This window comes from Sturnus vulgaris, chromosome Z (assembly GCF_052056855.1).
Source record: "Sturnus vulgaris isolate bStuVul1 chromosome Z, bStuVul1.hap1, whole genome shotgun sequence".
Taxonomy (NCBI): Eukaryota; Metazoa; Chordata; class Aves; order Passeriformes; family Sturnidae; genus Sturnus; species Sturnus vulgaris.
In genome coordinates, this window is record NC_142283.1 from 54,008,622 (window position 1) to 54,035,194 (window position 26,573).

Genomic DNA, 26,573 nt, shown 5'->3' on the forward strand with positions numbered 1-26,573 from the left:
CAGTTTCTAAATGGAAAATGTTTCTAGAAAACCAAGTTTTGTGCAGGGCAATCAATGCACTTGTGATAGCAGACACGAAGGAAGGTGAGGCCAACTAGTCAGAACTTGACTATAGCATGGAGGATTGAGGAAGCATGTTGTAATAAGCACATGCTCTGGATGGAGGTGGAAAAGGATCAAGACATTCAATACAAGAATAGGGAAGGAAAAGTTTCAGACCTATTGTAGCAGATAGATTTCTATAAAAGCGGTTTTTAGTTTATGAAAAATATGTAGTAATAACTAGGATTTCATGAAAGTTCTAGACGTGGTGACTTCTGTACCTTCAACAGTTAGAAAAGCGAGGACAGAAAGTACACTTTCCATCCTTTTCTTCCTGTCTGTCCACCACATCTTCCTCTGCTTTTGCTTTCTCCCTTTTTCTGCTTTTTTTCCTTTCTTATACTTTGCCAGATAAGAAACTGTGGTAGAAGAAGACAGGGAAGAAGAGAGTTTTAAGTGTCCTTAAAATATATACTTTAACAAGACTTTAGGTTTCTCTTTGAAATCTGAAATGAAATAAAGATTGCCGTATTTTCCATTTTTTGGTGAAATATCCAGCCTTTCTAGTCAAAAGGTTGAACAGTGCCACATAAAGTTTAAATTTGCAACCACTGTTCTTGCTGTGATTTTTAGATTGAATTTTTTATACAGAGTGATTCTCTACAACAAAATTCTAGATATGATAATCAAAAAATGAAGATATTTCATATAGCATATGCATATTTAAAATAATACAGGGAATTGTTTATTAAAAATAAATTATTCAAGTTTTTATGCCTGATGTTTTCACTCATCTGTAGATACTTATTGTTTTGTAATAACATCCTGCTTTCCAGAAAGGAGACAGGGCAGGGGGAAATAAAGTTTAAATGTGAAATATATTTTGGCTTCTCCAAAGCTTATGTTGACATAAACAGATCTAGGTCTTTATGGTTGGCGTTTGCAGTTAATTAGCTTTCTCTTCCTTAACAAACAAAGCAAATGGAGTCACGAGACACTTGTTACCTTTTCTTGTCGCTCTAATAATAATTTATGTATTTAACTTATGCAGGTTCTTCAGTTGTTTTTAGTGCTAACCTTCCTATGTTACATGTAATAGAAGTGATAAGTAAAAGTTGTAAAACATTTGTGTTGCAAGAGAAAGCATGATTGACAGCTATATTCCTCTCTACAGAAAAAAAAAAAACCATGTAGTAGAGCCTAAACAATGTCCTAAATGTATAAACTTTTTCATTTCAGGTTTCAGAAGTTAACTTTGAAAAATGATTGCTGGTTTGAGTTGCTTTGAGTATGGAAACAATTCTTTAAATATTATTTTGAAAACAAGATTTTGTTTTCTTGGTTTTGGTTTTGTTTTTTTAAAAATTTTTGTTAGCAGTATCAGTAATGGAAATTACAGAGAAAATAAAATTTATTTTATACTCTGGAATAACACTTTACCTCGTTTGAAATAAACCAATGTCAAAACTGTCAAATCCAAATAGGTAAAGTGGAAAACACAGGAAAATAAACTAATACACTAAAAACTACTGTTTTAATGTGAAATAGTATAGGACTTATGGTTATACTTTGTGAGAGATGGTTATGAGCTGCAATAACGTGTTTTTCTAAATTGAAGGCTTACCTCCAGTATCTGTCATGTCTACTGAAGAGGAAGGAAGATCCAGAAATAAGGGTGTTAATCTGGAAACTTGCAGTTTGTTCCCTGTGTTGCTAATTCTGTGCGTTGTCAAGAATTAATTGTTTAGGCCTGCATACATGAAGGTATTCAGGAATCTAATTCCTCTTAGCTGATCCTTAGTTAGAATTTCTAAGTATTAGGGGTTTTTTTGGCTGTGATATATTTTCTTTTTTTTTCTCAAAAGTGTGGGGTTTTTTTTAACTTTAGCACCTTGAATTTAGAAGGAAATGGCTAGAATTTAAGAGATCCCAGTCTTTTTAATTTTTTTTAGAACTTTTTATATGGAGTATTTTTCAATCAGATTGAAGAGCTTTTATCTAAGTAAAATAATATATTGGTATAAAATTGACAATACCTTAATCAGCAGAGAAGAAATGAAGCTAAATTGAGGGCTAAAATTGTTTAGCATCTATGAGTCTGAAAAAAAATGTTTTGGAACTCAAGTGTAAGTGTTTTTTCCTTAATCTTACCCATTTGTTTCACAAAGATTGATCCTTATTGTTGTTTGCCAATGCAAGAACGTAAATTGCTAAAATAATTTAAAAGGAGATGGATTTCCTGATGGCTTTCAGTCACTACCAACCACTGTCTACAAACCAGTCCTTGCAGTTGTGTACCGCCCACAAGTTTGCTGAGGTGCACCATGTTCCATCCTCTAGGTCATTAATGAAGACATTAAACAGTTCTGTACCCAGTATTGATTCTTGCCATTGATTACTGGCCACCTGCTGGACTTTGTGCCACTGGTGAAAACCCTCTCTTGTTAAATTCTGTTCAGAGCTCTTTTGAAATGTGGGTATCAGCAAATACGTTTGAGAACTTCAAAGATTTTAATATACATGCTTTCTAGTCCTAAGAAGTTACTAGTGGGGCAGGCTCTCTCTTGGGCCATAGTGTTGCAGTTGTATGCTTATAGAAAGAAGACTCACAGGACGAACTCAAAGTTGTGTGTGCCCTGGTTCACTGACTGGTTCATAAGGGTTGCATGACAGGCATTGCTATCAAATTCTTATTACATGCGTTTGTCTGATTATAATCTTAATTCCTGGTTTTTTTTGCAAATCTCATATTTTAGCACTATTTTCTTCTTTTCCTCTAAATATGCCTATGTTCCTGATGACACAATGGTATCCAAAGGTAACTGTATTGTGGTTTTGAGCAGAAAGGGGGGAGGGTACTAAATTTTTGGGGGGTTTTGGCACACAAGATTGTAATTATTCAAATTCATTTCTTAAAAAGATTAGACACAATCCTTTCATTAACTGTCACTTGCCTTGTGCTTTCATCAGTAGTAGCATTCTTCCCTTTGCTTTTTTATTGTGTTATTATTACCTAATTTTCTAATTTACTTAGAATAATGAGTGAAATTATATAAATCCTGGTCAACTTTCTTATTTTAAAGCTCTCTCTCTACAGCATGTGGCAATATATTGCAAATAAAAATGGGTTTTAACTTTGAAAACAGTCTCCATGAATTGCTGGTAGTAACCAAATATCCTATAAACTTGATGATATCTAACAGCTTAAGAGCTGATTCTCTTATTGAGGTTTTATTGTACTTTCGTGAAGACCACTTCATGTTCTCTAGTCCATGAGACATGTTGCAGAGGATACAGTTGCTACTTGTCTAGTTTCAGAGTCTGTGTTTGTTTATTAGTTATTACCTTCTCCTTCCATTTTGCCAGTCTGGTTTCTGGCTCTAATAAAATAGGGCTTCAAATAATGTTCTGCTTATCCTAAACTAAGACACAACAGAAATTTTTAATCATTTGATTATCATGAAGATACATCAATCTTCATGCAAAAGTTAGACAATAACTTTTAAGACTGAAATTATAAAGTGCTAATATATTGTGACTTTGATGTAATATATTAACTCCTGAATGTATTCTTATCTGACATTTATTGCAGAGTATGCTAACAGTAACAGTTTAATTTATGACAGCTTGCTAAAGGAAGTATGCCCTTATTTGCTTGAGGTCACATTCAACTTTTGCACTTTGTATACTACTTGTGTTCATACTTTCTGTTCAAATTATCCTGTTCTTCAGTGATATCTCTTGGGATTTTTGTTGTTTGTTTGTTGAGTTTTCTTCCTTCTTCTCAGATATAACTAGAAACTTGTTAGGATTTGTTGACAACTTCTTCAAAAAAGAAAACAAAATTCATCTTCTTGTTAACCTATTCAGTTTATCTGTATAAGGTAATCTAATACAAGGCAAGCAATATTTATGTGGGAAAAAAAAGAATGGACTGTCCTTTTGCAATGCAATTAGTTTCAGTATCTGCAGCACATAGGAAGTTCTTGTAAGAAGACAGACTGAAATTCTTGCAAATTTTAATATGCTACCTAAAAACTATCACAGTTTTAGTACACTCCTCATTTTTGACCCTGGGAGCCACCATGACTCATTTTAAAAGGTGCAGCGTGTCATGGTTTGACCCCAGCTGGGAACTAAGCACTATTAAGTCTCTCACTCACTCCCTTGCCCGAACTACTGCCACCCCCCACCCACCCCACTAAGGTGGAGAAAAGGTAAACTTAATCGACTAAGGTAAAAACACTTTATTAATTTAAACGAAATGTAATTTACTAGTAGTAGTAACGAAAAAGAGCGTGCAATATACCAAGGGGTTGTGAGAGCCGCTGCTTTCCTGCTCCGGCCAGCCTCTGGATGTTCATTCCAAGAGCAGCAGGGCCATAAGCCGCGCTCCCAGCACGTGCGAGGGGATGGCAGGTGCAGCGGCGGGGCCGGCCGAGCGCTGCCTGCAGCCTATGGGGCAGCGGTCTCGGAGCTCCTTGGGGCTCTCCCTCGGTCCCTCGGCGGCCGCCCCCTGCTCCTGGCCGCGGGACGGCGGGGGGGCCGCGGGCGCAGCCGGTAGCGCCAGTGCGGGGCTGTGCCGTGCCCGGCCGCGGCGCTCTGCTGGCAGCCGGGCGGGCCGACCTCGTACTCCTGGTAGTCGTCGTCCGCCCTGACCGTGTGCAGGATGCGGCCGAAGCGCTGCCTGCAGAGCGGGCAGGCGGCGCGCACGGCGGCCCACTGCCGGATGCAGGCGAAGCAGAAGGTGTGCAGGCAGGTGCCCACGTGGGCCGCGTTGTCCACGTCGCCCAGGCAGATGGGGCACAGCCCGGCCGCCGCTGGCTCCCGCTGGGCCCCGCTCGAGCCGGCCGGCGTGGCTGAGCCGCTCTCCTGCAGAGCCTCCTCGGCACCGCGCGCCATGGGCTGCCAAGAGACGGGCCGAGTGCCGCAGCTGCTGTGGCGCCATGAACCACAGCAGAGAGAAGGGCCCGGAGCGTGGACAGAGATGGGAGAGAAGGGGGCCTCCCGAAGGGTCTCGGTGTGGAGCAGAGAGAGGAGAGAGGAACCTCCCGAAGGGTCTCGGTGTGGGGCAGGGAGAGGAGAGAGGGACCTCCCGAAGGGTCTCGGTGTGGGGCAGGGAAGGGAGAGAGGGGCCTCCCGAAGGGTCTCGGTGTGGGGCAGAGAGGGGAGACAGGCCCTCCCTCCCTCTCCTCGCAGGGAAAGAAGGCCTTACTGGAAAGTGACGGAGCGGCCCCTCAGCTGCCTTCCACAGGTGCCTTCCCCGCTCCTGCCCAGGCAGCGGGACTCAGCTGGCACAGGGTACCTGCAGGGGCCGGTTGGGCACGGAGGAAGCGGCTGGAAGCCCTCAGTGGTGCCGAGGGCTCCAGAGCACTAACAGGAGCGCGGACGAAATGCACTGGGTCCTGAAGTGCAGTGAGTTTGTGGCTGCGCGCCCCACAATGATAACACATAAGTCTCTGGGCCTGCACCACAACCAGCACCTGAGGAAGACAGCAAAGACCCCGAAAGGGGGGAAACCTTTGAATCACAGGATGTTTATCACGTTGTGGTGGCTTTTTGAGCTGAGATAAGCCTCAGTCTCCTCAGATCCTGTAATGCCTGATTGTTTCCCCATAGTGTGAGGACTCAGCAGCAGGCAGTGCAGCAATGCAGGCAGGGAACTCTTGGTGCCTATAAATCTCTCTGTCTTGGCACTTTAAAGATCTGTCAGGGAAGTAGGACCCCTTGTTTGCAGTAAGGAAACTTCAGCAGTGGGAAGTAAACTCTGGAGACACTCTCTTTCAAACCCCTGCTCAAACAGGGCCACTTAAGAGTCAGTTGCTTAGGACCATATGCAGATTGCTTTTGAAAATCCTCAGGATGGAGATAGCACAAGCTGTTCTATTGGCTAACTAAAACATGCACAGAAAAAAACCTCTTTTTCCTGATGTTAAATTAGGATCCTCCTGTGTTTCAGTTACAGGCTGGATATCTGCTCCATTGTGGAGCTCTCTGGGTTGCGGGAGCACAAAGTGTGTCACTGTGTTTTTTCCACAGGATTCAAGAATCTCTGTTCCAGCCCCTGAATCACGTTTCCTCCCTTCTTCTTCTAACCTTGATGTCTGCAGGGTTGCTTGTCTTTCTCAGCTGATGTTGGATGGCTTTTTTTTTACCCTGTCTTGATTATGTTGTCACAGGGGCATTGCTGCCCATTGCTCTTCAGCTCAGCTTTGGTCAGCGATGAGTCTGTCTTGGAGCCGAGTGGAAGTGGTTCTCTCTGACATAGGGGAAGCTTCTGAAAGCTTATAGGAGCCAGCCCTGTAGCTCCTTGGCTACCCAGCTGATACAGGACTTCAGAATTAGACACAGCACTCCAAATGTGGCCTCACCAGTGCTGAGCAGAGGCCGATGATCACCTCACTTTTCTTGTCTTCAATACTTTGTGTAATGCAGCTGGGGATTTTTGTAGTAAAATGCAAGCTAGCTTCTTTCAAGGGGAAAAATTCAGGGTGGAGGCTATTGTGCATATATATGTGCATGTCAATAGTTTAAACTTGAAAGTGTTTCCTTGGCACATGAATTACTCAGGTTACATGGCATCCAGCTGTAGCAAGGTTAAGTTTAAATATTTGGTGTTTTGAAGGTGGTTCTATTGAGCATATCTGCACTATCTTACAGTTCGTTAGAGAGAGCAACTTTAAAAAGAACTTTATAATTTTTTGGTGCTGTTTTTAGGTTAGACAAGTATATACATGTGTGTAAAAGTTGCTGGTTATTTCTTCTGTCCTGTAGGTCAGGAACTTATTTTTGTTATATCTGCACAGAACTTCCTGGGTTTTTCTTTTTAATATTTTAGCATTCTGTGTAACAGCTCATTATATTCATAGCATGTAAAATACATGCAATTTATTTCTCTTTTACAGCAAATTTCTGGTCCTAGAGCAAAGTTTTAACAGAAAGATTTTAAGTTTGTCATATACGTCTTGCATTGGGAACTTCAGAAACTTTTCCTTTTATTGTTCTGTGTCTTATTAGGTGGTATTGTATAATAGCTTTTTTGTGTGCACCGTCTCTAAGTGAAAACCATGCAAATGCTGGTTTGTTTCTGATGATACAAAATATGTCACATTTCAAAGTGCAAAACAAATGCAATTTTAAAGGTTTTGTTAGGTAGGAGTAACATGCAGGTAGTGTTCTGCAGTATAGAGAACTTTTGTCCAGGAGCTTGAGGATCTTGGGAAGGTATGAGGAGAGATGGGAAGAGAAAGAAGAGAAAAACAGCAGTTTTTGTAAATATCACAAAACTCAGGTAAGGATACTGTTGTGACTTGCTATTATTCTAGGAGACAGACCATCTCTCTTCTAGTAAATTAAAAGAAGGGAAGAATATTTCATTAGTATTTTGTTAGTGTGGTGTGTGATAACTGCAGTTTGTCCTGGTGTTCTAGATTTGTGTAATTTATACTTCATAAGGAAATTTCTGTCTTGCCTGAAGTATTTAAACACTATAGTTGAAAAAAGTAGCAAATACGACTGGCTTCTTCATTGATTAGTAAGCAGCCCTGACATTTCAATTGTGAGTAGACCATTTAGATTGTTCTTATTTGCAAACGTATTGTGAAAGTATAGTGGATATAGCAGGAACTGGAACAAAATCTGTCCATTTTTCAACTCCTAAAGTATTGCCATTGATCTTATTTTGTATTTGGTGTGAGTTGAACTACATTTATTTTTGTCTTGCCTTCTCAAAACAATTGAGATAGTTGTGTCATTATCTTGATTCACCAGAAATGGAGAATCGCTTGGGAACATACCAGATTTGGACTAAGTATTTTAATTATGGTTGTACAGTTCTGTGGCTTTTTGCCGTTTTCTCTTAGAATAAAGACAAAATAAATATTTTTAGGTGAGCAGTGTTGTTTACATAGAAATAACACAATATATAACAGCAAATCAATGTTGACTCACTTAAAGTGAAAATAAGTCTTGGAGTAGCTTGGCACATTTTTCTACTTGGTACCAGAAACTTGAACTACGATCTACAGAATTAAAAGAAACCTACTCTTTACCAGAAGTAAAAGATCAGCACTTATCTAAGCATGATGTAGTCAGTGTGATACCTGTCAATTCGTCTCAGATATTTAATGTAAATATAATAGCTGCATTGGCATATATGTTGTGAGCAGTAACACTTCAGCAAACTTGTTTAAAACACATAGCTAATTATGTGGAGTCTGACAGGCAAGTTTTCTTTTGCAGTCAAAGAACTTGCCTTACAATGATTGATAGTTTTTGCTTGCTTCGTTGAACTGTAGTAGAACTGCCAGTCATATTTGTCTTTCTATATGCTAAATGAGTGAATAGTTGAGAGTAGCTGAGGCTTTCAGCTCTTCATGCTACAGTTGTCCTCCTAAAGTTACAAAAAAAAGAAAAAAATCTATACTGATTTGTTTTGTGGGTAAGGTAAGAGCTATTCGCTGCGAAATTGTAGGCAGCAAATGGAATATTAGTTCTATAACAATAAAACTTTTTTTGTGCTGAATGGCAGTACACGTTGGTTTATACAGTGCAAGTTCCAAATATTGGCATCAGGATGCTCTCTTTCCATGTGAAAAGAAACTAACATAGTAGCACCAGTGTAATTTTTGCAAAGTGAGAAAGACTCACAGTATAGGATGAAGCCTTATGGAACAAAAGCTATAAAAAAAGGTGCAGTAGGAATCAAACAGTTTTTTTCAGTAAGTATAACAAGCCTACTGCTGTAATGCTGTAAGGATGTGAGCAGTGAAAGAATAAATAATTTTTATGTTTCTTAACAAGAGACAGGGAGGTATCATGCTCTAATCCAAGCCAGGCAAATAATAATGTTGTGTATGATGAAGTTCATTCTTGGTAAGGCAAAGTTATATGAACTAGGAAGTATGCTAAGTTATTTCTTACACCTGACCAACCATTTGAATTAAATCTTACTATTTCCACCCGTCAAATCATGGGGAAATTTGATTCTTATTTCTGTTTTTTTCTGAGAGCTTTCTTTTAATCTCTTACTTGTGAAGATCATGTACAGATCCAAGCTTATTCTTAATAGGACATTTTCTTACCTCAAAAACATAAATCTTTTTTCTTATGTATAGTGTTTTAAACTTCATCTTCCAGTCTTCTTGCATTGTTTTTGAGTCTTACTATTCTTTGTGTACAACCACAGTGGATCAGATGCAGACTGTTGAACCTGGAACCATACGGTCAATAACTGTTTTAGTTTGATTTGAATCCATTCTTTCTGTAACCAGTTTGTCAGTTGTAGCCAGGCTTTTATGTTTTTTTGACTTTTCTGTGTACAGACTTCTTAAATGTAAGTGAACCTATCTGTAAGAAACTAAAACATTCCATTTTTCCAATAAACATCTCTGCTCTTTAAATGCCTGGAAGATGCCAGTGGGTAAACAAGAATGTCATGTTAACCTGAATATTGGTAAATAATTCGGTAACTACCGATTGACTTGTTTTTTCTCTGAGATATTAGATGGGTTTAGAAGAGAGAAGAGATAAATGAGTTATGGGAAGAAGATTGTTAGTTTTTCTTTAAGTTGAATTAAGAAATCTAAGCACTTTGCTTAAGTTTTTTTTTTTTTTTTAATCAAGGTTTAGGTTGTCTTAGAAAAACTACTGGATTACTGATTTATTTAAGAATTATAGTCACTGTGCTACAGCATAAGCATAATCTTTAGCATTTAGAACATGTCATCTGGAAATTGGTCCCTTCTAAGACTGAGTACATGTGGAGACTACCTCAGAAAGCTGGTAATGCAATAATCGTATTTACCACTGAAAGTACTTGGATGTTTCTGAAGTTATAAAGGTATGTCATGAAATTCAGGAGGGAAGCAATTTACCTGTGAGTCCTTCTTCAGGAACTTACATGTATGTAAACTTCTTTTATTAAGGCTGAGCAAATCCCTTCTGGTCTGCCTTTCTACCCAAATGAAAGATATGTGCCTTTTTTTTTTTTTCCTTTTTTTTCCCCCTTCTCTTCTGTGGAGTCCGATGATGGATAGATGGATACAGCATTTCAGATGGGGGTCTAAAGTTTTGAACTGAGGCACCTGCCTGTTGCAGTCAAGTCTGCTGTTGGTTGTCTTTACTGCAAGGATATATCAATCTACAGTTCCTGTTTTCTTTACTCCAATTGTCTAAATACTTAGTAATTTTTAACATGTAAACACTTAATACATGTTACAGTGTATTGTTGCTTAGGGAGATCAGAAAGGCTTATCTGAAACAAGTTCAAGTCATACATAACTAAAACCATCAGCACAAATAAAGCATATGAGAATATTTTTTTCTACTATTGTTATTAAAATAGAGAGCACATAATATACTGGGATTTGTAAATTTTAAAAATCACAGGTATAAATTAAAATACATTCCACTGTCTGTTCTTTAGACAATTTAGTCCTTGCAGATTCTCTTTGCAATATAAAATAAAATAAAGTTGTCAAAGTATGTTGAAAAATGAATATTCTACTATAGCAAATGCTGTCAAGATAGCAACAGTCTTAAGTAGTCTTAGGAAGAGAGAGGAATGTTGTCCATTGATACACAAAAGATACCAGATCATGGTTTAAGAACATACAAGCCTTCTGGTAAGTCAGAAATACTAAGTCACCAATTTGTGTGTGGTCTGGGATCTGAAGTTATCCAAAATACTACATTTAATTTTTTTTTCCATGGTAAGTTCCATATTTTCAGGTTCCACACCTTCAAGTGAATTACTTGATAAGCTCCTAGGTCTGAAAGTTTAATATCCTCGAAATGACTAGAAATTTTTTTCAGTTTAGGGAGTTCAGACTATACATCTGCCTGGTGTTGTGCGGACCATGATGAGCAAGCTATGCCAGTATTCAGGGCTGACTGAGGCTTCAAGACAGTTAATTACTCTGGTGCTAAAGAAGATTTTGCATGCTCTGCCCAGAGCATTCCGCATAATTCATGACTGAATGTGATCAGTAAAGAAGCTTTGCTCTGAAGTGTTCACAAAACTTGGCTCATTCTTCACGGCTTCATTGTCAGTGCTTCTGACAGAACACAGAAGCACTGCATTTTATTCTTTGGATATTTTTACATTTAAGTATGGTTTAAATCCATCTGGTACCTAAACCCCATGCAGGTGCTCAGTCACTTCCTCACCAACAGGATGGGCGAGAGAATTAGAAGGATTATCCCTGTGGTCAGTTGGGTTCAGCTGTCCTGGCTGTGTCCCCTCCCAGCTTCTCGCACACCCCCAGCTTACTTACTGGTGGGGTGGTACAAGAAGAATAAAAGGCCTTGGTTCTGTGCAAGCAGTGTTCAGCCGTAAGAAAAATATATCTATATCATTAACCCAGTGTTCAGCACAAATCCAAACCTAATCAGATACCAGCCAATGTGAAGAAAATTAACTCTACCCCCTAAACCCATCACATTCCAGCCCTTATTTCCTGGCATTTACATCATGCTCAGGTCCTATACTACTTGGTATGACCTCATTAAACACTACCCCCTTTCCATTGACATAATACACAGCATTCCCTTAGTCTGAGGATCACCTCAGCAAAATGTTCATGAAATGTCCATTGAGTTTAATTAGTCCATTGCTTTGGGCTTCATCTGTTCTGGTGGTCACTTGGGACAGGGGAGGTGGTGTTTTGCTATGAAGTAACTGGGCATCAAAGCCAAGTCAGGTCACTTCTGCACTGGAACTGCTTCTTGTGAGTCTTCTCCTTCATTGGTTTGAGTTTACTCTCATGGTAATTCCTGTAAGATACAACTCAAATCATGGCTTACAGCAACAGTTTAAAGATATATCCATTACAAGCTCTGTCCCTCATCCTTTTGGGCTAGGTTTTATGGTTTAGCATTGCAGTGAACTCCTTCACTTTTTCCTACCATGCCTGGCAGAAAGGGGTTCTTGCTCTGGTCCACCATTAACCTCATGGGCTGCGGAGAGACAGCATGCTTCACCATGGTCTTCACCAGAACAGGCTGCTGGGAAATCTCTTGCTTCTCCTTCTCCACCATGGGGTACCACCCACAGGAATCAGTTCTGCACAAACTTTTTCAGTGTGGGTCCTTGTCACAGGCTGCAGCTCTTCATGACCTGCCGCAGCCTGAGGTGCAGTCCTTCAGAAACAGCATGCTCCAGCATGGGTCCCTCACAGGGTCACAAGTCCTGCCAGCAGATCTGCTCCATGGTGGACTCCTGTCTCCACACACCCACAGGTCCTGCCAGGAACCTGTTCCAGCATGAGCCTATCACAGAGTCACGGCTGCTTTCAGTCATCCAGCTACTCCACTCTGGGGTGCTGCATGGACTGCAAGTGGATACCTGCTCCTGCATGGACTCATCCTTCTACTCATGTTCACACTGGTATTCCAGCCTGCCCATTACAGCAGCACAGAAAACTGCAGCAACACCCTGGCTACCTGCCAGCCCAGGCACTTTGCCATGGCCATTTTCAAAATGCTCCGGGGTACAACACAGTAAGGTGATCAGCAGCACAGTACTGCAACAAGCAGCAAAGGCAGCAAGTGGCCACTAATGAGCACTAGACTAATATTCAGTCAGGCAAGCAAGTCCCATGGCAAGCACAGGAGCCTGCTCATTACTAGCTAAATGGCATTAGCTATAAATTTGATCTAGTACATTTGAGTCAAATCTGTTGTTATCTTGAACCCTTTGTGCTTCACATTGGCCACCAAAAAGGACTGTTATGAATTAACCTCAGCTGCCAGCTAAGCTCCATGCAGTTTCACTTTCCTGCCAGTGGGACTGGAGAAAGAATTGGAAAAGTGAGAAAACTCATGGGTTGAGATAAAGCCAGTTAAATAGGGAAAGCAAAAGCTGCACACACAAGCAAAATAAAAACCAAGGAATTAATTCAGTGCATCCTTGGGTGGGCAGGTGTTCAGCCATCTCCAGGAGAGCAGAGCCCTATCACACATAAATGGTGACATGAGAAGGCAAATACCATTTTTCCCAATGCCCCTCTCTTCCTTCTTCCCCCACTTTATATACTAGTGTTCCAGCTATGTATCCTCCCAACCTCCTGTGCACCCCCAGTCTCCTCACCAGTATGGCAGTGCCAAAAGCAAAAAGGCCTTGGCTCTGTGTAAGCCTTGCTCAACAATACCAAAAGCAGTTCTATTTTATCAACCCTGTGTTCAGCACAAATCCAACATGTTGTCCCATACCAACCCCTGTGAAGAAAATGAATTCTATTCTAGCCAAAATTACATGAAGACTATAGACCTTATTTTCTTTTTTTTTCCTTTCTTTTTCTTTAATTAATGCTCTTTCATCAGGAATATAAGGAAGGATAAGAATAATTTAGGACTGGAGGGTAATTTGGGAGAAAGGTATAAGGATAAGCAAAGCTTCTTTGGCTACACAGCTGAATGACAGCTGTAAATGAGTATGATGAAGTTCTTCTGTACACTGTGTGTCCTTATCATCTTTTACATTCCCTGCCTGTTGACATCTTAATTATTTTCTAATTGCATTGTATTTCAGAATTTTCTTGCCATCACAGTGCTATCTTCTCCATTTTCAGGTGAATTGACACCATACCAAGCAGAGTCTCAGTTGCAGCTAAGGTGTGAATTATTGCAGCTATTATTACTGGGTAATTACTGGTAAAAGTTGTAACAGTAATGTTCTGAGAGACATAGATCAAATCTCCAAATTTCAGGCATGCATTTTTTTATGCTCTAACCACTATCTGGTTAGTCTGTTACAAGCTAAGAATCAAACACTAATCAAATGCATTGATCTTCGGGTTTCTTCAGAGGGTTGATACCTGTTTTCAGACATCTTTCTATTAATCTGTTTCCTGCAAATAGATGCAGACTGTGGCACGCAATCCAGTACGATAGAATACTGTACTTCTCATTCTAATTCATTCCTTTTAGGTGTCTGGGTATAAAGTGAACAAGAATTTTTTTTCATTTTTCTGTTTTAAGCAAGCAGTGTAATGTCTCAGAGCAAGAATAAAATGATATGTTTCACAAATAGACCTTCTCAGTACAGGGAAGGAAAGCTCCAAGGAAAGATTTGCCTCACATGATGCCTCTGTCATTTGCAAAGTAAAATAGTCACTAACTTGTCTCTTGACATGCATGATATACATCCTTCTCTTATGAAATAAAATTGCAGGTTGAGGAAGACGGGAATGGGAGAAACCGGTGAGATTTTTTCCATTCCATTCATTGTTTAAGTAGATTACGTATAGTTATCTCTGAAGTAAGCCTGCAGATACACCAGCTGTAAGCTTATTTGCATGTTACCCAGGTTGATACAGAAAGGATTTGTCTTAACTTGCTTCTTTGTTTTAAGCCAATATACTCCTTACTGGTGTGAGAGTTATGATACTCTTGTTCAAGTCTCCTTCTTGTAGTTTTGTAGATAAAAGACAGCTATAGCTTTTGTATTTAGTAACCAAATGAATTTCACATTTAGCCAAGAAAGCCATTCTGACTTGAATCAGCAACTTGAATCAGTGTGGCCAGCAGGACCAGGACAGGGATTGTCCCCCCATACTCGGAACTGATGAGGCCACACTTCAAATCCTGTGTTCAGTTTTCAGCCCCTCTCTACAAGAACATGGAGGTGCTGGAGCATGTCCAGAGAAGGGCAACGGACCCTGGGGAAGGGTCTGGAACACCAGTCCTATGAGGCACAGCTGAGAGAGCTGGGGGTGTTCAGCCTGGAGAAACGGAGGCTTGGGAACCTTACCACCGTCTATCAACGACATGAAAGGAGATTGTAGCAAGACGGGGGTCAGCATCTTCTCCCAGGCACAAGTGACTGGACAAGGTGAAATGGCCATAAGTTGCCTAGAGAGATTCAGATTGGATATTAGGAGAAATTTTTTGGCTGTGGTTAAGCACTGGAATGGGTTGCCCAGGGAACTGGCACTATCCCTGGGAGTGTTCAAATAATCAGTAGACATGGCACTTTGTGCCGTGGTTGACTGGCCATGGTACTGTTTGGTCAAAGGTTGGACTTGATCTTGGAGGTATTTTCCAGTATTAATGATTCTACGATTCTGTGATAATTTATCATAGTTTTTCAGAGCCTAAACCTGAGTTGTTTAGAGTATACATCTCCAAATAACTTTCAGTGTGTCAACAGAATTTTTCACAGGATTCTCAAATCTCAGAACAGTATTCTGTATCTTAGTCATGAGAAGAATATCATGTAGTAGAAACAGGAGCTGCCGAGAGTAAATGTCCAAATGGTATAATACTGTCAGACAATGTGATACTCTTATTATTTAAATATCTAGTTAATATACACAAATTAGTAAATTTTTCTAGCATAAACTTAGTTTTGTATGCTACTACCAAAGCACTTACTTTTAAAAGAATATAAAATTTTAAGTGTACTGTAATGCAATACTTCAGCAAAAATACAGAATTTCACCTAACTCAAAAGTGTTGTATAACACAGAGTGCCATCACATATTATCGACTCACTGTAGTATGTGTACTAGGCACGTCAGTTACATATTGTGGGGATTAGGATTATATGCCAGTATCAATGCTGTCTGCATGAAAATCATGTAAAGTATGTGTGAGCCTGTAACACTGTTTCCAGTGTTTTGAACTGCTTCAACTTCTCAAAAAACGAAATATTAAGATTTATGCATCCTATCTAAAACAACCCAAAACTTTAACCATTTGGAATCCGATAATTTTGTGATGTGTGGATTTTGAAGCAAACTTTGCTGTAGTTCAGAATAAGGGAAAAGATGTCTCTCTTCATTTTCTTTTTCTCTTAGATGCACAATCTTGCGTTAGAATTGTTGTTCTCTAATATGATGTAGGAAGACAGAATTGTGCTGTTTAACCTTTTATTCTGTACATGTTCCAAATCTAAAGATATTTCTAATATTGAACCGCTTTTGGTTTCTAGAGAGCACTAAATAGTTCTTCAAGAGCTTTCATCAGTCTGTATCCTAAGCCTTCTTTCCTATCCAGTGACTGTACATTCTAATTTGGCAAATTATATTGATGATATCAACCTGAATATGATGTGATGAGGTTATTATTGGGTGAAACCTATGTGTGTCCCTCTACATTCTCTTTTTTTTCTCTCCTTTTTTTTTCTTGTAATGTCTTCTTCCATCCCTATTCATAGGGGAGCCATGGATTGTCTCTGTCTCACCATTTCCTTAACTACTCTAAGGTGATGGGTAAAGGAAGAAAACTAACAACACAGCCTTTGGGGTAATAATTCTGGCATGAATTGTTTCCTTCTTCTTGTACCTGGTGAGAAGATGGCTGAATGAAGCATTTGAAAGATGTCAGTATATTTCTGATATCATAACTTTTACATGTTAAGTTATAACATGGGCTAAGGCAAAGCTGAGTCTTTTGAGTGGTGCCCAGTGTAGGTACTAGAGGCAATAACACGTGGTCTTCTCTCAACCTGAACCAAAGCTTTTTCTGTGACGGTGACCAAGAATGGGCACAGGTTGTCCATAGAGGCTGTGGAGTTCCTGTTCTTGGCTGCATTCAAAAGTCGCCTGGACATGGTCCTGGGCAGAAGGGTAGAAGTCTTCTACGTAGCACCACTTGAGCAGGTCCTTTCCAGTCTCTTGGATTGTACAGTCATTTGGTGAAAGTCCAACAGTAAGAATCGCAAACAGAAAATTCACGACACAGAGGTGACACATGGAGAACATAAGCTGTTTCCTCTAATACTGCTCATTCTATTAATAAAGTAGATTTTTCCAGGTATATTATTTTGACTTTCTTATTTTATGTTTTGGTTTACTCAGTGATCAAAATAATATAGTCTCCATTTTGACATCACTTTTTCTCCCTTTATTTCATTATTATCAGATACACATGCAGTCTTTAGATGAAAGGACTGCAGCACAGTATCATGCTAGGAGAAAAAAAACTCACCCAAACACCCATAAGTCACTTCTGAAGCAGCCTTTCATAATTGTATGAATGATGCAGAAGCATAAAAAGCTGTTTTGTCCAAGTGGTTCTCCTGCTTTCATAATCTTCCTCAGAAAGTAATCAAAATACATTTTGTTGTAAATAATTTTGAAAGGTTTGAAGAAATAGCATTGTACATGTTAGACTTTATAATTAATTCTGCTGTTATCATTAGTGCCTTAGAATAAGATCTTGGCTCAAGCTAGAATTTTCATTTGATATTGTAACTATCATTTTGCATAGAGATATTTTTGGGAGATTGTGAACATGCTCATTCCAGCCCATGACAGTTATGCTAATATAATAAAGACAGATGCCTCCGTATCTGAAAAGTATCTGAATACTATTAAAGGTGCATAATACTTGACTAACTGTGAATTAAAAGCCATAATACACTAGACTTAGCAATGTAAATAGCAACTTAGAAAGCATACTAAACTTCTAGAAATGTTCTGTAGTAAAATTCTTGATCAAAACTTGTTTCTGGTTAAACACTACAAAATACCATCCCAACAAGGAAGTTCCTGTGAACTTCATCCTAAAGACTGTTTAGATTGCTTGCTAAAGACTGTTTTATTACTGAAAAAAACAAACTGTAAGGTCAGATAGCTTATGTCCTTCTATTGCTGCCGTTCAGTCATGTTTGCTGTCCCAGCACGTCACTGTCATCTCAACAAGATGATAGTGTTGCAAGCGCACAGAGGTCTCTATTCCTCGTGTTTATTAACCATGCTGAGTGTGAGGCCATTGTATATCCTTTCACATATGAGCTCTTCAGACAGGCGCTTCAGCATGCTGATTTCTGAAAGAAGGTTTGTGTGTCTTCCTCGTATAGATGTGTTGTAGCCACTTCGTTGCTCGTATGCACATGCTTGAGATGATCGTGCTTAAGCCTCATTTTTTGATTATGTGTTGCCTTTCATTCATGTCATCCCAGGCCTTTGCTTGTCGAATCTGTCCACTGCTCCTTCACAGGACTGCTGGAAACTCTTTCCCTCCCCATATCACTCCTGGTTCCAGTCCTTTCTTAGCAGGTCAACTATCATGCCGGCAAAATATCTCTGCCCCAATTAATGAGGCTCATCCCATCTCTCCTAAGTTGTTAACCAAGAGAACGTCCTATGGTCGTAAAAAACAAAGCCCTGTTTGCAATGCCAGTACTACAACCAGGTGTTGACATGCAGTATCAGTGCCCTCTTCCTCACACCCTTTCACCCAGGATGAAGGAAAACACCACTTGGACTTTTCTACTCTCAGAATCTCTTGTGCACAAGCTAATGTTTTAGAATAGCATAAATGGACCGTTTGCTAGTTTTCTCACAACAAAAATTTTGAGAAGCTTTTATCCTGTTTGTGAATGTAATCTTGGTGCTGGTGCATATTAATGGGTAGAGCTCCTGTGTAAAACTGATTAATTTTCCAGAAAGACTAAATTTCGGTGGTTTCAAAGGTAAAATTAGTAAGAAGATCAAAGTGAGAGCGTCATGAAGTAGTCATTCAATTTAAGCACCCATGTGCTGTAATCTAATGATAGTACAGAATTTCATTATGACTCTTGTTGACTAGTACTCAGTAAACTGATCATCATGCTTTTTATATTATGAACTTTCTTGGAAGGAGTTACCAGGAGTTTGTAATTGCACGAGTACCTTCCAGTGTGCATCTCTGTATCTCACCTTTCTGTTTGTTACTCTTTTGCAGGGTGTTACTACTCAGAAGTATATATGTAAGTCCAGAGACATGGCTTTTAAAACTTTATTCTGTGCCATTCAGTTAATCTGTTACTCCTACATAAATCCGTGAAAAGCTGAAAAAAGAGTAAGGAAATTTTTATTAATAACTGCAGTATTTAGCAACTAGTACTGATACCAGGCAGAGTCCAGCTGCCTACATTGGTATTCACAAGAACCTTAGGAGAAAAGAAACAATCAAATAGTGTTTAGTAAGAAACTGAGGTTCTAACATGAAAATACATTACTATCTAGAAACTATTGTAATATTCTGTTCTTCCTCTGTGAATAGCTTGTGTAATCTGTCTTCTACTCTGTGACTAACAACAACACAATTAGGAAGTAAATTATTAATAAAATTTTTGTTTATTCAAAAATTGAAAAGGAATGCTTATGTGAAACTAGTGTATTACTGAAACTGTTTCCATTTATACTCTTGTTCAGGAGCCAAGCATTCCGTATTAATTGTTGGAACTTAATGTTCTGAGAAGTTTTCCTTTATTGTGAAACACATTATGTTGCTGCAAATTCTTAATTAGTATATTGGCTATTCATCATTATAAATAGATAAGATCTTAAGATTAGCCTTTTATTCTGACTATTAAAAGCCTGCCATTACTGGATGTGATTACGAGATCTAGTTCAGTTTATCTTCTGTGATGTTTTGTTTAGGCTTCTAGAGGAGAAAAAAGAAATTTCCTGCTGCACTTGAAAGTAAATTACAGGCTTTCATTTTCTTCATTGAATTAAAGCGTGCTACATTATTTGATCTAGACAATAAAGCATATGTAGCTGAACAAAACTTTGCAAACTCTGGTTGCTTAAAAAAGTAAATTAGTTCAGTGTGAAGTAGTCCAGGAAATAAAATAAACCATAATCTGACACATTTTAACCATCTCTTTTGATAAGTAATAGAGCAAGCTATACTCTTAAATCATTCTGTCTTCATATTTCAAGTCTAGAAAACAGAAGGATTCCAACTGAGAATTTGGGTATATTAAAAAATCTTTAGGGAATTTAACAGACAACATGAAGCTGAACAGAATATAAGGAAAGGAATAATTTTCAGCCTAGTAGCTTTGCCTAAGTTCTGCCCATTATCCTGAGGAAATACTAACCTTGTTGCATTCAGCAGCTGGGTCCCGACAGTATCTTTTCCCACTTGGAGGGGTTAATTAGTCTTCTTTCAGAATGTGACCTGTTTAGCTTACATTCACATCATGCAACAAGCACTGGCTATACAAAGCAATACCATTAACAGATGGGTGTGTCCAACTGCTTAATTAGGCAGAATAAAAAGGACCTTGTCAAACATTCATCTGTTGTTTGTCATACACCTGACCGTCCAATTAAGCAAGGATGACGTCTTTTCTGCTGTAATATTCACTTCCTTTACTTACATGGAGTGTCAGTGAAAAAAATGGGAGAGTCTTTATTTAGATTATTGTTGTGGCTTTAATCCTAGCCAACAGCCAAGCCTCCACATCCACTCACTCACTCTCCCACCAGTGGGGTTGGGGAGAGAATGAGAAGGGTAAAAGCTGAAGAGCTCAGGGGTTGAAATAAAAACAGTTTAAAAGAGAAAGCAAAAGCCACACACACAAGCAAAACAGAACATGGAATTAATTCAGGGCTTCCCATGGCTGGCAGGTGTTCAGCCATCTCCAGGAGAGCAGGGCCCCATCACACATAAATGGTGACTTGGGAAGACAAACACCATTGCTCCTAATGCCTCCCTCTTTCTCCTTCTTCATCCCACTTTATACACTGAGCTTGGTGCCACAGGGGCTGGAATATCCCTTTGGTCAGTTGGGGTCACCTGTCCTGGCTCTGTCTCCTCCCAGCCTCCCAAGCACCCCCAGTCCCCTCACCAGTGTGGCAGCACCAAAAGCAGAAAAGGCCTTGGCTCTGTGCAAGCCCTGCTCTGCAATAACAAAAACATCTCTGTATTATCAACCCTGTGGTCAGCACAAATCCAAAACACAGCCCCATGCCAGCCACCTTGAAGAAGGTTAATTTTACCCTAGCTAAAACCAGTGCTCTCAATATTGATGCAATGTAAAGGAATTACGCTGACTGTATCACTGACACAATACTAGAAAAATTTCCAGTAAATAGGAAGATGCTTAAGGTTGACTGTCAAACCATATTGTATGGTACCTAGAGGGAAAAATCTGTACAGTGTTCTGAACTATACTAAAATTTTGCATTTAGGTTAGAGACTTAAACCAAAATAACAGAAGCGGTGCTGGCTGAATGCCAGGTGCTCACCAAAACCACTCTCACTCCAGTCCTAAGCTGGACAAGGGAGAGAAAATGTAACTAAAAGCTCATTGATGAAGATAACAAGAGGGAAAGATCACTCACCAATTACCATGACAGGCAAAAGAGATTTGACTTGAGGAAAATTATTTTAATTTATTGCCAATCTAATCAGGGTAGGATCATGAGAAATAAACCTAAATCTTCAACACACCTTCTCCTCACCCTCCACTTCCTGCTAGGCTTAACTTTATTCCTGATTCTCCTACCTCCTCCCTTCCAGCAGTGCAGAGGAATTTAGAATGGGGATTACCACCAGTTCCTCACACATTGATTCTGTGGTGCTTTCCTTCTCAGGGGATAAACTCATACTCTTCCTCAGCTTCTGTGTAGGGTCCCTCCCACAGGAGATAGTCCTCCATGCATTTCTCCTTTAGTCATTCCCGTGGGCTACAGTTCTTCACAAATTGCTGCAGCATGGGTCCCTTACATGGCATGCAGCCCTTCAGGACCAGGTTGCTCTAGCACAGCTTTCCCTTGGGATCACGAGTCCCTCCTGCAAACCTGTTGCAATTTCACCTCAGGCACCTTCTCCTGCTCTTCCACTGACATGTCTACAGGTTCTCTTATGTATTTTCACTCCTTTCTTCTGTGACTGCAGTTTGCTTCTTCCCAATAACTTTTTCCGCCCTTAGATATCTTGGAGGCACTACCACTGTCACTGATGGGCTCAGAGCTCAGTTTTGGTCAGCAATAGTTCCATCTTGGATCCAGCTGGCCCTCTCTTCATCAGACATAGGGGAAGCTTCTGGCAGCTTCTCAGAGAAGAATGTAGTCCCCCTCACTTGCTACCCAAACCTTGCCAGACAAACACAATACCCATCTCTCCTTCCTCACCTGTTCTCTCTGAAAAGCCTGTAACCATTTGATGGCTGCACTTCCACCCATGGGGTTCATCTTACCAACTTTGAGTAATCACAACTAGGTTGTAACTTTCTAGCAGCATGGAGACTTTCAACTCCTCCATGTTTATTGTGTGGACATCCATTTTCATTGTTAGGATTTTAACATATAAATGTAATCTGAAGTTCTCTTTCTATCTTTTTCTTTTGTGTGCTGATTTTTGTCAGGTGTGCTGGGTTCTGAAGTGCATCCACTGATTAAGAGTAGAGGGTTCAGTTAACATGAAACTGAGAGTCTATTGATTAATCTGAAATTAGTTTGATCAAGAATTTATCAGTCTTACTGAATATTTCAGGAGAAGAATTTAAATCAATCAAGCATGCCATAGGCATGGTTTCCTGGTGTTTAAACCAAGAATGGTCTCAGTTGGCAAGGTCCTGGGTCTGTCGCCTGACCTTATACCATATTTGTATACCTGTTTCCTGCTTTGCAGTGGCTACATTTGAATTCAAAGTGATCTAGAGATAGTTGTAGGGAGAAACTGCAGAAACCCAACCTTAAATCAGCTTAAACTACTGTGGAACCTAGCCATGAGAGGAAAGTTTGCTGTTAACAGCTGGTTCTGTTGTCAAGCAAGAATACTGAAATTTTTTGGTACAGTAATTAATTCCTCCTACTATCTAGTGGTATGTCCCTCAATTTTTTTATTATGGTATTGTCTAAAAAAAAAATGTAGTTTTTTGGGGAGCTTGTTATTTGGTGGTGGTGGTAGGGATTAAAGTCCAGTATCTTCAGCCATCTGCCTCTCATGAGTTAGACTGAAAAAAAATTACTTGCATAAGTCATTCTAAGTATCTATAGATTTTTTTTTCCCCCACATCAATCTGTTTTATTCTGCATGGTAAAGCTACTCATTTTTAGTGGCAGTGGTTCTCAGATTGCCAAAGTATTCTGTAGCTAATATAGAGTGATAGAGACTGAAGACAGTAAAATTTCTCACAGAACATTTGCATTATAGCCTACTAATTTGTGTTTGTTCACTGTGATTCTTCACAGACATATACAGTCTTCTGTTTTGAAGGTACCAGGTGAAGAAGAACCTGTCTCATCTGTTTATTATTTTCACTGGTTAGTCATCCACTGCTTAAGAGAAATTTAAGAAGAAAGGGAAATAAAAGGCCGATTCACAATTTTGAATTCAATTTGGTTTGTCACCAGTCAATTGTATTGTCATTTTGGCTGTGTGCAAAATTGAGGAATCTGCAGCTCACAATCTATGTTTCATATGAAGGCATGTCATTCTTGCTTGTCTTTCTGATAAGTTTTCTTGTCAGGCATTTTCCTTGATTCTTCAACCATTTCTTTATTCTACACAAATTTTGTTGTTCCCTTTAAACATCAGGGCCGTGATCATAGGCGCTTGTCTACCATTTATGTATTTCTAAATGGTTTTAGTGTCAAAAAGTTTCTTACTAATTGCTTTAATGCTTTCTACTGAATAAGGTTATTTGAATGTGTTTTTCACTGTGACTCATTAGATGCTTTTCAGAGTTTGCTTTCCAGAGTAGAGGCCTTCATTCTGTAGCCTGCTTCAAGTTCAACTTTGAATTTGAATGCATAGAGATTTTAGTGTAACTCCATAAGACACAGAAAAATGGTTTAGAATGCTGACCAGTTATTTACAAGCTGAAAGAAGATCTGCTGCCGATTCTTCAGAGTTATTCCTAAAGTGACAAAATTCAGATACGAGATACGTTTTTTCATATGTAAGCAAAAGATATTTCAAATATAAATAAGATTAAAATAACATAAAATCCAGTTTACACAAACTTGTGTGCTAGTAGGGAGAAGATCTTTGGGCTCACAGCAAGATTAGCTAATTTTAAAATATTAATAGAAATAAGGGACAAGTTAGTGTGCTAATGTAAGTGGTAGAATAAAAGCATTTATGCACTAACTTTTTGATTTTGTATTTTAATTTTATTCAGAGATCACAATGCAGACATCAGAGACTGGGGCGGATACAGGTTCGACTGTGACTTTACAGACATCTGTGGCTGGCCAGGCAGCAGTGCCCACACAGGTAGTACAGCAAGTACCAGTTCAGCAACAGGTAGGTGTCTAATTTTGAGAAGATTAAAAAAAAAATCTAATAATAGTTCTTTACACTATAATGAGGAACTTGGTTTTGAGCAAGACTGCTAAAGGAACTTTTGCTCTGCTTTTATCAGTTTTAGTTTGCTGGAATTAAAATAACGAGAGAAAAGCAAGCTGTTTTCAGGATCTGTTCCTTAACTAGAGCATCTGACAAGCTCTGGTAGTACTCATACATGATTCTAACTGTTATTTATTATATAATTCATGCAGTAGCTCACAGAAGTTTGCTTTATGTTACTGAGTATTTGCATTTTTCCTTTAAATAATGCATATGTTTCTGAAATTATTGACTATATAATTTCTTCATCTGCCTGCATGTCCAAGTAAGTGCAATACAAATGTAAATATGAAAAACACTGTTCTTTGCACCTTTAGGCTTGACTGCCTGCAGATATATGCATGATGTCATGGAAGTTTTGTGATATGACAGTCAATAACTCATAATGTAAATTTGCCAGGGGAGGAAGATTTGTGTAGCAGCCAGCACAGCGCACTGTTGTGTTACATGAGGTGGTTACTCCTATGCAGTACCTATGAGCTTTATAAGAAATGGAGGCAGAAGAAAATTGGAAGCTAAAAAGAAAAAGTATGGAGGTAGAAAATAGAGACTCAGTGTAAAAGCCATGATAGCTGTCTAGGACTTTTCCAAAAGAGACAGAAATTAACTGTCCGTGTGGTGAATATTCAGGATGACATCTGATGTTTTTCATCAAAATCTGACTTCCCATTTTCCAAATAAGTAATATGAGAACAAGACATGTTTTATTAAATAGTGCCATTTCTGTGCTGGTGGAGCATTTATCTCTAAATTAAACTCTTCAGCTTTTTTTGAGTTCTTAAAATTACAGTGGAATTTTGTATATGTGTTTCACAGTCTCTTCTTTGTTGCCCTGAGTGTGTAAAACTGTTCCTGATCACCTTTACATACATCTCCTTTAGTAGCACTGCTACTTCTGAGTATCTCCTTGTATTGAATACACCATCGTTATATTGGATTGTTTTTCCCTTTGGACATAGTAAATTATACTTTTCCATGTGGCTCTTAACACTGACTGTATAATCAGCATAATGTTTGAGAAAAGAAATTTAAAGGATCGGGAATTGAAGATCCAACAAGAATGTTGGGAAATCCAGTGCAGACAGTATTGCAGTGATTGAAACACATATGTATGGGAGATACGTGTAGAAAGAGGTGACTAGGTTTTGGAAGTAGTGAGGAGGAAGGGAAGAGTGAAGATGTGAATATGGTATGCCAGCAGGAAATGTGATGAAGAATGTAGGTGGGATAGGTAATTTCAATTGCAGGGTTAAAAAAAAAAGGAACAGCAAATATAAAAACAATCACTGTGTTGAGGAAATTGCAGGTATGGTTTGTCTTGGGGAATTACCTGTGTGTAGTTAATATTGTCTCTATGTACCTTTGGTAAGAATGGGCTAATTTGACTAAAGAAAATTAGGAGAAAGGGCCATTAAATGGCTATTTTAATAAAGACATTCTTTTGATGGCAGAGGGAGGACTTATTATTTCTGCACATTCATTTACCAACGTTGAAAGCTGGAGAAGAGGTTTTAGGCATGTATGATTTCTTTTTTTCTATGGTTTATACTGGACATGGTTAATGATTTCAGCTGTATCCAAATTACGTGTGAGTATTCAAATTTTGACAATATTATCTTATGAATATACATTGCTAAAAACAATGGAGCACTTCTGTGATTTTGTTAAATTCAAGGATACTGTAATATGAATATCCATGTATATAGAACAATTCAATGTAATCTGAAACTTCCATAATATGATTTGCAGTAATTTATTAGTGCATTCTAGTGAATAATGTATTGTTAGGTCAATTTGTTTTTAATTAATTTTAAGGCAATGTATAGGAGATAATTTTTCTAGGGAGATTTCTGTTACCCATGTTTCTATTCCTGTATGTACACCTTATTTAAATGACATCACCTGAATGCATTAATTTGGGGTTGATTTCATGACATCGTATTTCTCTTATGCACACAAAATATAATTTTTTTTTCAAAATGAAATATTTTTGTCCAGAAGAGGAGCATGCTGAATAAGTGGAAGGACAGACTAAGAGCCTTTTCTCTTCAGCTATGTTCGTACTCAAGCATCCTGTCTCTTGAACAATCGACAAAAGAGTAACTTTTAATATTTTCAGCTAAAACAAATCCCTAATTTCCACATAGCTGGTATTAATATGCTGCTCATAAAAATCTGCTATAATGCGCCAAGAATAGGGACAATAAAGGTACCATTAATGAAAACCTAAATTTTTCCTCTTGCAGAAGTGGCTCTAGTGGCAGCTGGTTTCATGCAACACAGCAGAAGTCACTGTTCAGGTGGGATAGAGGGGAATAAGAAGCAAAAAGCAACAACAGTATGACTGAAAATGTGAGAATGTAATTAAATTCTGTTTAAATAGCCTGAGGAATTTTCTTGAATACAGGGATTTTTCATTAATATATCGTTGCTTTTTCAACAGGCAGTCT

At 38.9% G+C, this 26,573-nt stretch overlaps 2 protein-coding genes across 3 annotated transcripts in view; one reads left to right on the plus strand and one right to left on the minus strand.

Moving 5' to 3' along the window:
- The window catches only part of LOC148219850 (uncharacterized), a 63,847-nt gene extending 62,165 nt beyond the window's left edge, over positions 1-1,682 (minus strand). The window contains exon 1 of the mRNA XM_088157018.1: positions 1,667-1,682. Within this exon, the coding sequence (XP_088013144.1) occupies positions 1,667-1,682 (16 nt within the window). The remainder of the gene's footprint in view (positions 1-1,666) is intronic.
- The window catches only part of RFX3 (regulatory factor X3), a 106,419-nt gene that overhangs the window by 27,269 nt on the left and 52,577 nt on the right, over positions 1-26,573 (plus strand). For both annotated transcript variants that reach the window (XM_088157217.1, XM_014880239.2), the window contains exon 2: positions 23,897-24,021. In XM_088157217.1, the coding sequence (XP_088013343.1) occupies positions 23,905-24,021 (117 nt within the window). In that variant the 5' untranslated portion in view covers positions 23,897-23,904. The remainder of the gene's footprint in view (positions 1-23,896; positions 24,022-26,573) is intronic.